Here is a 14700-nt window from a genome sequence, read left to right on the forward strand (position 1 = left end):
ACACTAACCTCTTAATGCTGAGTGCCAAGTGAGGTAGCTGCTAACACCATTTTTGTAAGTCTAACCAACCATGTTAACCTACCTATGCAACTATCCATATAACTTTTGAAATCATTGTTCCTAATTCTATACTCATTTGCATGTACTTTAAACAGCCAACCTGTTGAGGATTTCCTTTTACATTATACAATATATAATAAATTACATGGAAAGTTTACCAATGAATATATAAATATCAATTTCATGAATTAGTGAATTTTCCAAGAGAAAAAACTTAATGAATTCACTGGATTTGATTGGAGTGACTTATCAAAAACATTTTTTAGAGTGTAGTCATTAGAGAATGATAACATTTTTTTAGAGTGTAGTCATTAGAGAATGATAACATTTTTTAGAGTGTAGTCATTAGAGAATAATAACATTTTTTAGAGTGTAGACATTAGAGAATGATAACATTTTTTCGAGCGTAGTCATTAGAGAATTATAAAATTTTTTAGAGCATAGTCATTAGAGAATGATAACATTTTTTAGAGTGTAGTCATTAGAGAATGATAACATTTTTTTAGAGCGTAGTCATTAGAGAATGATAACATTTTTTAGAGTGTAGTCATTAGAGAATGATAACATTTTTTTAGAGTGTAGTCATTAGAGAATGATAACATTTTTTAGAGTGTAGTCATTAGAGAATGATAACATTTTTTTAGAGTGTAGTCATTAGAGAATGATAACATTCTGACCAAGAAATCAAATCTGAAGTTTTTATCCAGTAGTAAGCATGGCTATCTGTCATGCAAGAGTGACAGGTTCAAATCACATAATGTGCTTTTTTTCTTTAATATATTCTGTTTTTATGCTTTCAACCATGAATTAGGAAAGAGAATTATGTTACTTCTCAAATCTTCTGTTTGAATGTGCACAAAATACTGCAGAGCATAAACAGTAAACCACTGACATTATCACGCAATACTATATAAGAAAACTGCTACTTCAGTCGGTTATACATATGCCAATATTTTGAGAGTAAAGTACAAAAGAAAACTGGCTTGCAGCTGAGTGAATAACATGAATTTCATCTCATGATTGAAATACTAAAGTATTTTCACCCATTCAGTGAAATATATCTTATCCACTTAATGTAAGCAAATATCCTATATTTATTCCTACTTCAACTGCACTGCATTATTAGAATGGCCATCTGAATATGCTAGTATGTATACTGCATTATTAAAATGGCCCTCTGAATATGCTAGTATGTATACTGCATTATTAGAATGGCCCTCTGAATATGCTAGTATGTATACTGCATTATTAGAATGGCCCTCTTAATATGCTAGTATGTATACTGCTTTATTAGAATGGCCCTCTGAATATGCTAGTATGTATACTGCATTATTAGAATGGCCCTCTGAATATGCTAGTATGTAAACAGCATTATTAGAATGGCCCTCTGAATATGCTAGTATGTATACAGCATGGAAGAATCTATGTGATAATAAGCAACCATTTAGCAAAGCACAAATTGTATTACAGCATGACCTGCTTTGGTTTTAATAAGAAAAATTAAAAGAAATTCAGCCAGTTATAAATTTTCATGATTGGAACAAACAACACCCATAATATAAACTTGTAATACAACATTTCAAACAAGGTCAATGAAGCCTGAAATATACATCACAGAGACCTCTTTTTGCAATAGAGATATGCATGTGGTCACGAGACAAATGCAAATTTAACCAATGGCTGTAAAAAATAAAATACAGGTCACAATGAGCTTCTTTTGTTGCTACGGTTTGGGAGTGACCGCAATACAAATCATCATCAATCTGACAGTTCTAGTGTGAACAGTGTATGAGAAGTGAACATTAAACATAAACTTTTAACTCAAGTCAGTGAAACATAAAATGTGGGCCATCTTGACCAAGTATTGAAATGAAGGGGTACTGCATCCTCATCAAACTTCATAATTCAAGATAGGATAGTATGTACATATCATGCAGAAAACCTAAGAAGTTTTCATCCAAATGGCACAACTTATTCTAACCAATAAAAGTTTGAAATATAGGTCACAATGACCTTTACTGGATGGGTACAGTATCAAGAAAAATCAACACAATCATTTACTTTAATCATTCAAACATGAACAGTGAAAACACAAAATTAATAAAGTCAATGAAGTGTGATTAGGATTTTTAACGTAGCTTTTAACAATTTTTCAGTCATATCGCTACAATGTCTGCATTGTGGCAGTTTATAGTGATGTCTAGCACTGGGGCATCATACCACAGACATGTAGCATGATGTCCCACCCAGTCACATTATCCTGAGGCTAACCAGTCCTAACAATAAACTTTTAATGCTGAGCGCCAAGCGAGGCTGCTGTAAGTACCATTTTTGTAAGTCTTTGGTATGACTTGGCTGGGGTTTGGATCCACGACCTCCCACTTCCAAGGAGGATGCTCTAACCACTAGGCCACCGGAGCAGTCAAAGTCAATGAAGCATTAAATATGATCAGTGAACAACTTTTAAGATGAGGTTGTAGTATTCATCAGTATGCATCCTCTGACAAAGTTTCATAATTCCAGCTATAACAGTAATATCAGTATAACTAACCTGTCATGAGCTAAACACAAAACCTTAAGTCAGTAAAATGTGAAATGTAAGTCAGTGTGACCTTCTTTTGTGTCAGAGGTGTGGTACTGATAGAGATGCATACAATCATCCAGTCTGATGATTCTAACAGGAGAAGGGCTTTAGAAATGAACTTGACTATAAAATTTAGCAAAAGTCATTGAAGTATGAAATACAGATCACTGTGAACCTCTTTTGAAATACGTCCCCTCATCAGGTTTCAGTAATCTAGATAGCATATACTGTGGTGCAAAAAAAAATACTGGGTTACAATTTAACTCCAAAAAATGGAATTAAGCCAGTAAAAAAAACAATGTACGTCACCAAGACCTTCTTTTGCTGTACTGTGTGGTACTAACAAATATGCTCACAAGTTTAATAATTCTAGCATGAACAGAGCTTGAGAAATGATCAAAGTTTAGCCAGCCAAAAATACAACTCGCAGTGACATAATTTTGTGATGATGCTGTAGTACTCATCAAGATGCATCCCCTCACGAAGTTTAATGAGTCAAGATACAGCAGTATATATACTGGTTACAAAAAAAAAACAATTTGGTTATGAGCTAAATGCAAAAACCTGACCTAAACCAGTAAACTGAAATATAGGTCCCAGTGACCTTTTTTATTGTAAGGGTGTGGTGATAATAGAAATGCATCCTCATTCCATTCAATTCATCTTTAACAAAATGTGGTGTGTACCATATATATATAGTTACCAACCTGATCCCAGTAATGGCATCACCATTGTCTTTACATCCTTCAAATAATGGACATTCTTAAGTAAAGTCTTTATTACAAGTTGATAATTATTTAGTTCAGATCCCATCACTGACTGAAGTCTTTCAATGACAACATTGATAATGCATCCAACATGAATATCACCAGACTTGCACTTGAAAATTTCTCCAGGCTTCAGGGGCCACTTCATCCTTTTTTCATCCTTAAATGATTTTTGGTACAATGTGCCACCAGCTTCTTCAACAAGTTTGCCAACGTAACCTTTTTCACCTTTGGTATTGATGCTGGTAACTAATGCATCAAGCTGAGGTGTATTTACTAATGAGCCTTTGTAGATTTTTATGATAAGTTCTTGCCCCAACTGGAACTTCTGTGTTGTACGTCCAAATTTGTTCTCCTTCCCCATATCGACAACCTTGACCAAACTAAGGGTCTCACCCCTGAGTGTTACATCCATTGCAGATGATGAACTTGTCCATTGACGATGACCTCTGTGACCTCGTCCTTGTCCAAGGGATTGATAAATGCTACCATGTTTCTTGGCGTATTCATCAGCGGCTCTCTCTGGATCTAATGCTTGTGGATCCTGCTGCCATTTTTCCCATGATGCCCTGATGTCCTGCAGAATTTCAGTGTCTACATCTACAATGTGAAATTCTCTCAGAAATATCTGATGTGTCTTACGGTCTTCACTGTACTTTACAGCAGCCCTCACATACATGTCAGTACAAAGCTCTTTTGGGACTCCGAAAATACCTAAGATGATAAAACAAATTATAAAATAATCCACTGCTTTGAATAAAATATATCTAAACATTGTTCAATAAGATTCATTGGCATTATTTTGCTATTTATTGCAATGAGATATTATAACATAACCAATATTTTAATTAATCCCTTGAGTATAGTAGCATCATGTGATATTGCAGGTTCTATGGTTCAACATTTTTTCTGCACAGCGCCACCTATCCTGTCCTTCTCTTATATACACCTGATGACCACAAATTATTAGTTCTGCATCAACAGTTCATTCTGGGAAAATGTCAGAACTGCTAGCAACTATACAATTTTAAAAATGCAAGCTTATCTCTAATGGTTTGTACTTTGTCATGGAAGAAATCTGCAAACAGGTCTGGAAGGTCAACTAGTGAGAAGGTAGTTGGAAGTGGTGTACATTTGTTCCGTGACATTAGCTTGTTAGTAATCTCGAAAAGCTCTTTGCAGCTGGAACTTTCCATGATCTTAGTACTGCAGTCACTGTGGGCTGATTTTGCTGTATGAACTATGTTTGTGATGTTCTTCTTAGCAGCTTCATAGATTTACTTATGAATGCAAGAATGCAAGATTTGGAGACTTGGTTCCCCCTTGCCGGCTAATATAATTCAAACCATTGAGCTGTCTGACAGAATGAGGATTCCCTATCCATAAAGCTCCTTCCGCAATGCTTTCATCTGCATGGACTGCATGTCACTGACCATCTGGAATGATGGAAGAAGATGTGCAGCCCAATCTTTTGTGCTCGCATCCATACAAATCATGATCTCCTGAGGTTGTATCTGCAAGGGAATACCTGATGTGAGCCAACTGAGGTTGTCCCATCTCCTTTGATAGAAACTCATAATTGTGGAGACAGTTACAGGTTGGTCCAAACATTTGTCCTGACAGGGATAACATATTCATTTATAAAAAAAAAGTGACCAAGGATGAAGAGGCCCTTTGCAAAATTAAGCAAACCCAGTAGGCAAAGGAATTCTTGAAATTAGAGACTGTCCTGTTTGAGCACTGAAGCCAAAGTTAAAATTATTTTCAATGCCCATGCTCTGTTTACCTGTTTTGTGAACTCCATGCTGAGATGGACAAATTGTTGAGATGGTATGAGGTAAGATTTTTCCTTGTTAACAAGGAATCTAAAATTGAGAAGGAGAGTAAACAAGGCATATCATGTTTTACTTTAAAATATAACTCACAGGATGAGATGGGCAGTTCTGTTAAAGATGTGGGACGTTCTAAGAACAAAACTCCCAGGCATGGCCTTTGGGATTCGAGGTAAGAGATGAAAAACTGTTCAGCTTGTAAGAATATAGCCATCGATACCAAGTCCTGCATAAAGCCCACTGCCACATTTCACACTAGTTCTTGTGTGTTGTTGAATGCCTTCCAGTCATTGCATAAAGAGTTTGATTTTGCCATCCCCAATGTTACAATGTCTAGGTTGATTGCTAGGATATTCATGTGAAAAAGTGGAGTGTAGGTCTTATAGTACCTCTGACTACATTTTGAGGGAAGGCACTGTTGAGTTGGTTGACAGTTATGTCCAGTGGCATCACTAGGGAGCTGTGGACCACACTGGATGACCCCATCAGAGGGGTGACGCCAAAGTGGCTGTCTATAAATGTGTGAATTATTGTGCTGGAAGGTGGTCCATTGGGGTGACACCATGAGTTACCACACATTACAATCTATAACAAATTTGAAATTTTGTGCAGGAAGGAGGTCCATGAGGCTGACACCATGAGTTACTGCACAAGACTGTATACAATCTTTGAATTTTTGGGCAGGAAGGAGGTCCATGGGGGTGACACCATGAATTACAGCACATGACTGTCTATAAAGTTTCTGAATTTTTGTGCAGGAAGGAGGTCCATGGGGGTGACACCATGAGTTAGTGCACTAGGTGACACCAACCTTAGTGACGCCATTGCTCATGTCCCGTAATTGTTCATGTAAGCAGCCCAAAAGGCCTGCAACTCTATCAGACTGTGAAAGCAATCTGAATGCTGGATCAACCATTCTGATCAATAAGTCAACAGATGCAGGAAGATTAAACCTGGCTATTGATGGGGCAGGAGGAAGCAGACAAAACTCCATTGCTAGCGAGTGGAAGATCTCTTTGATTGAAGCCATGAAGACAGAGTCTTCTCAAAACATAGTGGCATCTAAGAAAGATGAAGGTGCTTGCAAGCAGGTTTCATAATCTCTGCGCTAATCTGGCAATGATAACAGTACTGCAGCCCATTGACTTTCAGCCAACAATGTGCAAGTCTTATGTGTAGTCACTGAATAGCAAGTGGAGAGGTTAGCAGTACTGTGTTTCCAATGTTTACAAAGGTTACACTTTGTCTTGGTCTAAATCTGTAAGACAAAATAGAATAGACAATGTATACAGGTGTAGCCCAGCACACATATTGCTATATAACTCATAGAGAGTACATGCAGAGTTACACACTATGACAATTTTACCTGTAAAAGTGTGCACACAGGCAGCCAATACAGGTAGAGTAATGGAGCATCACTATTAATACATATGAAGTGGATGCTAAAATATAAATGTAATAAAAGTGACCTGTAAGAAAGACTATTTGACTGCCTATACAGGTAAGATCACCAAAGTACTGCTTATAGTACTTATCAAATGGATGACTAGATTATAATACATAAAACTTACTTGGATGTATCAGAGTGCAGCAGAAATTATAAAGCAATATAAATGAGTTTTCTATAACAGTTTCACATACCTAACATAAAGGTACAGCAACCTGCAGAGAGGTACATACCAAGGGTGTCTAAGTGTGTGAAAATAACAAAGTTATAATCTTAACGAACGACCGAGAACTTTGTCACTGAAAGAAAGAATCAAGGAAAATTGGAAAACTGAGATGGAGTATACTTCCCTTTGAAGAGAACACTCCTCCAAAATGCTTTATGGTAGAAAACTTCCAAAATACATTTAAGTGGACTGGGAGGTCTGTCTGTCTGTCTGTAGAAAGCATGCTACTTGTCACAAGTGGAAGTAGTAACTTTAACTGACACCTATGTAGACAGACAATATTTAGCTTCTTAAATCTTAACAAAACTGCTTGTGAGGGTTAGATTTGTAAGGTAGTAGTAGTTCTCAAAAGGTATTATGACTGGGTAGAGTAAGTGAAATAGAAACAAAGGTACTCTACAATAAGAAAGCTTTCTGAGATATTCATGGATTGTGGTCAAATTATTCAGAGGCAATCCCATTTGAGGATTAAATTAAGGTGCCTTCACAACTGAAAGAATTGAGAAAACAAATTTAAAAAAGAAAAAAAAAGAGATGACAATAATAAAACAGACTGTCAATTTACTTGAAAGCATGCTTTGGGTGGCTCATCATGTGAACATCATAGTTACACCAAACTGTGCTTAAAATAAGTACATAATAATAATGATAAAAACCACTATAATATAACTGTAACAATCATCATTATTATTAAATATAATTTTGTTCTTGAAATAAATAAACAAGGAAAATTCTAAGCAAAACTTTAAATTCTTTTGTTAACACATTAACCCCTGGAGGATTTTGCCATTTTTGCCTGAAAATCAAGTAGGAAACACATTTTGAAAGCTATTTCTGAATAGACTCGAAAACACCAAATCCCCGGTCATCTTTCAATAACATATTGCCTAGTTGTGTTAGAAACATCATTTTTTGTTGGCTATTTGACTCGCGCATGAGCAGATAGGTAAAAGTTGGACTTGTTTTTTTTTTTGTTAAATGGAGCCATTATTTTCGTATGGAGACCACTCTTTATTCCAAATGCCCATCTTATCCTACTTTTTGCAAAGGCTCATCTGTCTGCTTGCAGTTCATACTGGTTTGCCTTAGATCTGAGACCAAAAAGTCTAAAATCTGGACACAAAATGGGATTCCGACTACAGGCGAATTTTGCGTAAAAAAAAGTCAGGTCCAAAGAATGAGGTTTTTCTATCTGTATTTTGTAGTGCAACTAGATATTCCAGATTATTTGGTATCATTGTAGAGCTACATATGTCTACCTTTCTATAATACCACCCACTTTAGTGTATCATGCATGACCATGACGCTACAGGGCTCGGCAGTAGGCTACTACCTCCTGCCCCGTAAAGTCGTTGCTAGGGGTTAATGTGTTAATCATGTCATAACTTTATAATAGGTATAATTTAAATGTTTGAATGATAAAGAGTAAGAATTACTACACTCAAAGTGTTTTCAACTAACAGTATATATATATATATATATATATATATATATATATATATATATGTATATGTATATATATATATATATATATCCCTTTTTGGTAACAAGATAAACAAATAAATAAAAACTAAAGTTAAACTGAATACTGGAAGCTGCATTTGATTTAATCAGTAAGTCAATTATGAACCTTCTTTCATGATATGTTCTATATCATGCATAACGTGTAGAATATGCATCTAATGATGAAATCCTTCATTTAAAAATAAAAAAATAATTTCCACTGTGCACTTTGTTTCAATTGCACTAAAACTCGATACTATAAAAAAACTTCGGCAATGAACATTATTTTATGTGATCACTTCCATTTCCATGAGATGATTGCATACTTTCTCAAACTTGCATGTTTCACACAATTATTAGCATCAGTTATGAAAATTAATTCTATTTTCAGATATGTAATTCTAACAGATATGTAAGCATCTGATGAACTTTTGATTTTTTTTCAATGAAAAATTAGAAACATACAAAAATAATTTCCCTTGCTTATTTTATTTCCATTGCGTTCCATTTTTCCATTGCATATTTTATTTCCATTGCATTACCTTTTTTCATTGCGTATTTTTGTCATACCAATCTATAATCCCTGATCAAGTTCCGCAATAACTAGACCATTTATCAAACTTCTTTTACAAACAGTGAAGTGTATAGTTTTATTTGTGGGCACCTCTCTGTCTTTTAGCTACATTAAGTACTGACCTTTGAAGTGTCCCCCTACAGTCATCCAAAAATTTTTAAAGACTTTTACGTGTTTGTCTATCATCCATTAAGAAGGTGTTTGTTTTTCTGTAAAATATCAAAATTTGTAGAAAAAGTATTTTTTTGTTGTTGTTTTGTTCAGGGGTTCTTTGCCATTTACATTTTATTAATTTACGGTGGGTCGTACTAACAAGATCCCTGGAGCTGGTCCCTTTGTTTTCCTTCCCTGTATATTTTTATGACATATACTTCCCTCCTCAGACACTAGGTCTGTGACTTTTTGGACTTTTCTGGACGGGAACCTTGTTAGCATTTTTTAAAAAGTAAAATCCACTACAAACAAATAAAATTTGGTATGTATATATATACATATTTAGGATAGATAACCTGAATAGATTATCAGACCAAGCCAATTAATTTTTTTATATAACTTTTTCTCTTGTCTGCAGTGGGGGGTATACATGTGTTATAAATATAGATCTTGCTAAAGGTAAAACAGAAATATTCTTCAACAAAATGTGTTATGTTCACGATTTTGCTGGTTTTACTTATAATGATAGTGAACAGTTCATACCTGCACTGATAGCTGGCATAGCTATTTTTTCATATTCCTCTTTGTCTGCCTTCAGAAGCACTGCACATATTGTTGCATATAAGTCCCTCAGACACTTTGATTTATCAGTGTACATATGCCACTGGGGTCCAACAGCATGAATCACTGACCTGTACTGCATCTTCCCAGCAGTTGTTAAGCAAACACCTCCTACTTTTAAATCACCATATTTTCTGATGTAATTCCTACTTTCATCAGTCAATTCCTTCCCTGCTATATCTTCAATAACTCTGGCCACACCACCTGCATGGTGCAATGATTCATTGGCTGCATTTACAATAGCGTCAACTTTGACACGTGTGATAGAACCTTTGTAGACCTTGACCAACAGGTTACCGCCGAGTCTGAAGTCAAAGTCAGTATCTGAATATTCTGTTACTGAGGAAAGATCCGGGTAGATTCCACCAGACGGACTGTCATGGACACTTCTGCCACCAAAATTCCCTGTGCCAGACATGTTACCATCGCTTTCAGCAGAAAGTTCTCTACCCCTTCTCCCTGTTGGCTTAATTATTCCCAACTCCACCTGCTCATTGGAATGAGATAAGGTACTGTAAATTCCAATCAATTTCATAAAGATTTAGTCACAAGTAAAGCGAACTGCAATCTTTCAATCTACAATTTGTATTTATCGGGGCTTAAACTTAATCCATTCTTTAATTCTTTATAAATCTATGGTACAAATTTATTGTACCAAATATTCACATACTTTCTGGATGTTCACTTTAGTCTTTGTTTCACTGGAAATGAGGCAAAAATTAATAATAAATGCCCATAAAACATGTGCTATTAAAATGTACTTTTGGGGGTTCAGTGGGGATATGTAATACTTACCTATTTTAATTATGTAATACTTACCTATTTTAATTATGTAATTCTTACCTATTTTAATTATGTAATACTTAACTATTTCAGTTATGTAATACTTACCTACCATTACAGTCTAATGCTATCTCTTTTTTTGTCGCTAGTCTCCAGTTCAATGTCAATATTCATTCCTCCAAATTAGTAATTACAGGTCTTGAACAAAAAATATGATGACAGTATCAAAGTCTGATTCCAAAATTCAGAACTTCAGCCTTTTCTGATCATGACTTAAGACTGGAGGACATCAGGGCAAAGAGGATGGAAGGAATGAAACAGTAAAAGCAGTTAAGTATTACATAATCAAAATTAGTTTACCCCCACCCCCATTTTAACAGTAGTGATACAATTTACTTGCTATCATTTCCCTGCTGAACTTGCAAGCTTGGTGGGTAGTGGCCAACTGGAGGATAGCTTGACAACTGGACTTAATTCATTAACTGACTTCACTCTGGTGCAATATGAGGTAAAATAAGGGAAGGTGGAATGAGAATGCCAAATGGTACCTTTAATGGCATCATCCGAAGAAGAAAGATTAAAAAAGGCAACAACAGACCTAGCTTCATATCTTTGATTATGATGAAAGATCTCTGTCAGTAAGAAACTGATAGGCCTTTCTGTGAAGAAACGAATCAACCTTGAGATGGTGGCTGCCAAAATATCAGATATCTATTTGAGATAGAGAAAAATGACATCAATGACCCTTTCTTTTCCCTTTCATTTCAACAAGAAATATAATGCCTGAACTGGACAAAGGGGTCAACGGTTAATTCTGAAAGGTGGTGAAGGCATTATGAATACAGTCAATCTTACTTAAAACTGAAAGCATCTATTGCCCATGTCATCGGATTTGGAACTGAAGAGACATAAAGTGGTAGCCTGTTGTTCGGCCTTGTAGAAAACAAGTCTACCACTGACTTTTCCCACATTTGATTAATGTGAGGTGGTGGAGTGATATATGATCCCCACCTGTTATGGTGCTTTGGTTTCATGTTATCTAGGAGATGAATGACCACAGTGTTATTGCCTGGATTGAGTAATTAAAAACATAAAATATGAAATTAATGGATGGAATAAGATATCTGAGCAAAGATATAGAATAGAACAACACAAGCCTCTGTACGAAGAATATAATTTAAACAATTACATAAACAAAATGAAACTGAATATGACATCTGAATGATACACTTTCTCTTCGAAATAGAATTACAAAATGCGATCAGCCATTCTGTTATACTGAGAGAAAAAAAATCATCATATAATCGAGGGAATGATATATCTAAAATTGCTGGCATGTCAGCTAACTGGGCCCCTTTGTAACCTAACTTCCTTACCATTTGACTTAAATTCCTAAGTGTCTGTTGCCATCCTCGTCTACTTGTTCTCTACTGACTCCAGTTTTACTGTCCTACTCAAAATAGCTTCACACATATTTACTTACTCTAGGATGGACTTACCTAGAGACTCACTTAAAAAAAACTATCCCTTGCACACACAATCAACAATCATGCAGTGCAAGCCTGAATTTTTCTCCCTAAAATTCAGCTTAAAGCACATGAACCAAACAAAGTATAAATACTATTGTGGGCTTACCTAAAATACTAAGGTAATTTCACCTCTGAATTCCAAAAATTCATAATTTGACCCTTCTCCCCAATGTACAGAGTAACAGCAAAGGCACGCCTCAATCCCATGCAATGTAATCATCAAAACATGAAAGAAACAGCAAGAAAATTGCATGCACTGAACACATAAAATGTACAGGCAATGCCTCAAGTCACTCCAATTTATATTTCTTAACAAGCAATACAGAAATTATCACTCTGTGGTTACATTCTATCCTATAATTGCTTAGACTGTTCATCTGAATAAAATGTTCAAATCCTGAGATGAGCAGCCACTTTCTTAGCAAGTGGGTGGAGTGATATATGATTCCCATCTGCTTTGGTGATCATTATCTAGGAGATTATCGAACATGGATTGTGTAATTTATAACATAAAATATGAAATTAATGGATGGATTTGAGCAAGATATAGAATAGAACAACACAACGCCCTGTGTGTAAAATATAATAACTTAATCCATAACATAAACAAAATAAAATTGATATGCTTCAAGTCACTCCAATTTATATTTCTTAACAAGTAATACAGAAATTATCACATTGTGGTTACATTCTATTTTATAATTGCTCAGACTGTTCATATGAATAAAATGTTCAAATCCCGAGATGAGCAGCCACTTTCTTAGCGAGTGGGTGGAGTGCTATATGATTCCCATCTGTAATGGTGCTTTGGTGATCATTATCTAGGAGATTATCGAACATGGATCGTGTAATTTATAACATAAAATATGAAATTAATGGATGGATTTGAGCAAAGATATAGAATAGAACAACACAAGGCCCTGTGTGTAAAATATAATAACTTAATCCATAACATAAACAAAATAAAATTGAACATGACATTTGAATGACATGCTTTCTCTTAGAAAATTTATGTGAAATGAACTAGCCATTCTGTTATACTGATAAAACAAAGTTTCATCATATAATCGAGTGAGTGATACAACTCAAAATGCCGGCATGTCAACATAACCTGGTTGCATCCTGTCCTTACCAAAACATTGTTGGTGACAGGTCAGCACTGCCATATTTCTTTCCTTCTCTCTCTCTCCAACCTCTATGAGTCATCAACCACAACTTGTAGCTATTTTTTCCTTCATATAAAATATAATACCAAACCAAAATATTTTTTCCTTCTGGGATTAAACAACATTCCCACTCTTTTTCTGTCAGATATCCTCTTAAAATAGTTCATCAGAACTAAGCTAATATGATCGGCTCGCAACCTGATACACACACCATTATTACCTGAATCAAGCTAATGTCTCTCTAGCGACTAAACACATTCCAAACTGGTGTCTGTAGATCCAGAAGGCTTTGGACATAGCAACTGGATGTAGGTCTGTGGATAAGGTGACTGTAAGCTGTCCAAAGTTCCTCATCTTCCACAACCAGGCCCCATGGGTGAGACAGAAATGTGGACCCCGAGGAAGGTATATAACCTGACACATCCAGATCTTTGGGAGCTCATCTGAGCCTCACAAAACTTGGAGTTCATCATCCTGTCTTCACTCCTGAGGCAAGATACACTTATGCCTTCTAAACTCCCTCCTTGGAGAAGGAGACTTTATGACTGTGGGTTCACTGTATAGTAGGAGAAGGATATGGGAAGGGCCAGTAAGGTTTGCCAAACTATGGAGCCATAGAAAATTCATCCAAGGTGCCATGCTGAGAAGTAAACCATTTCAGATTCACTTTAGCTGAGTCCCTGAGCACTGCAGGCTCCAAATTGGAACAGAGGTAAAGCAGGGTAGTAATGATCTAAGCCCTTTCCCTAGATGGTAGATCAAAGTCTGGTATCTGATCTCTATAGGGACTAGCCAGAATATAAATATCAACCCAATCCCTTTCAGCACACCTATGCCTGGTCAGGTGTTGAATGCCCAGTGTTGTAATCCAATGACCTGCGACAAATGACAGATACCCACTGATTTGTACTTACTGCCTTACCTGGTATTCAATGACCAGTGAATGGTCACTGGCCAATGACCTGTCAGGCAATGGTGACTTCATCAAGAAACTAGAGCCGAATGAATGCAATCTGGATGCAGGTCTACCTGAAGAAGAAGACCATACTTTACTTGTACCGGGAATGTGGAACTTACACACCAATACTGGCAACTTCCATACATCAGATGTTGCTGCTCATCTCTAAATAATGAGAGCTCATAACTTTCTACCACCAGGAAACTGATCACCAGATGGTGCCACAGATCCCTTCTTATGAAAGCTGGTGACTTTCCTAACTCAGGTAGTGTCAAAAAAGCCTTTAGAGAACAGAACAAGTCTTCCAATATAGAAGTGATAGACCAGGTCATTTCTTCCTGCTTCTATAGCAGTGGTGATATGCGGTGAAGTGCCACTTCTCATCTAACTATAAGGCACAAAAAGGACATCTGTCCATGGAACCACACATACTTTATTTCAAAAAGTGGGGTGAGTGCCAGCTACTTGTGGCATGCTGGAAAACTAAAATAAAATGT

At 36.0% G+C, this 14700-nt stretch overlaps 1 protein-coding gene across 2 annotated transcripts in view; it reads right to left on the reverse strand.

Annotated features, from left to right (window-relative positions):
• LOC149772502 (uncharacterized) overlaps positions 1–14700 on the reverse strand; it is a 59117-nt gene that overhangs the window by 15744 nt on the left and 28673 nt on the right. For both annotated transcript variants that reach the window (XM_089947728.1, XM_089947729.1), the window contains 2 exons: positions 9690–10254; positions 3352–4125 (listed from right to left, as the gene is read on the reverse strand). In XM_089947728.1, the coding sequence (XP_089803854.1) occupies positions 3352–4125; positions 9690–10254 (1339 nt within the window). The remainder of the gene's footprint in view (positions 1–3351; positions 4126–9689; positions 10255–14700) is intronic.

This window comes from Sinohyriopsis cumingii, unplaced genomic scaffold (genome assembly GCF_028554795.1).
Source record: "Sinohyriopsis cumingii isolate HCF-2022 unplaced genomic scaffold, ASM2855479v2 utg001437l, whole genome shotgun sequence".
Lineage (NCBI taxonomy): Eukaryota > Metazoa > Mollusca > Bivalvia > Unionida > Unionidae > Sinohyriopsis > Sinohyriopsis cumingii.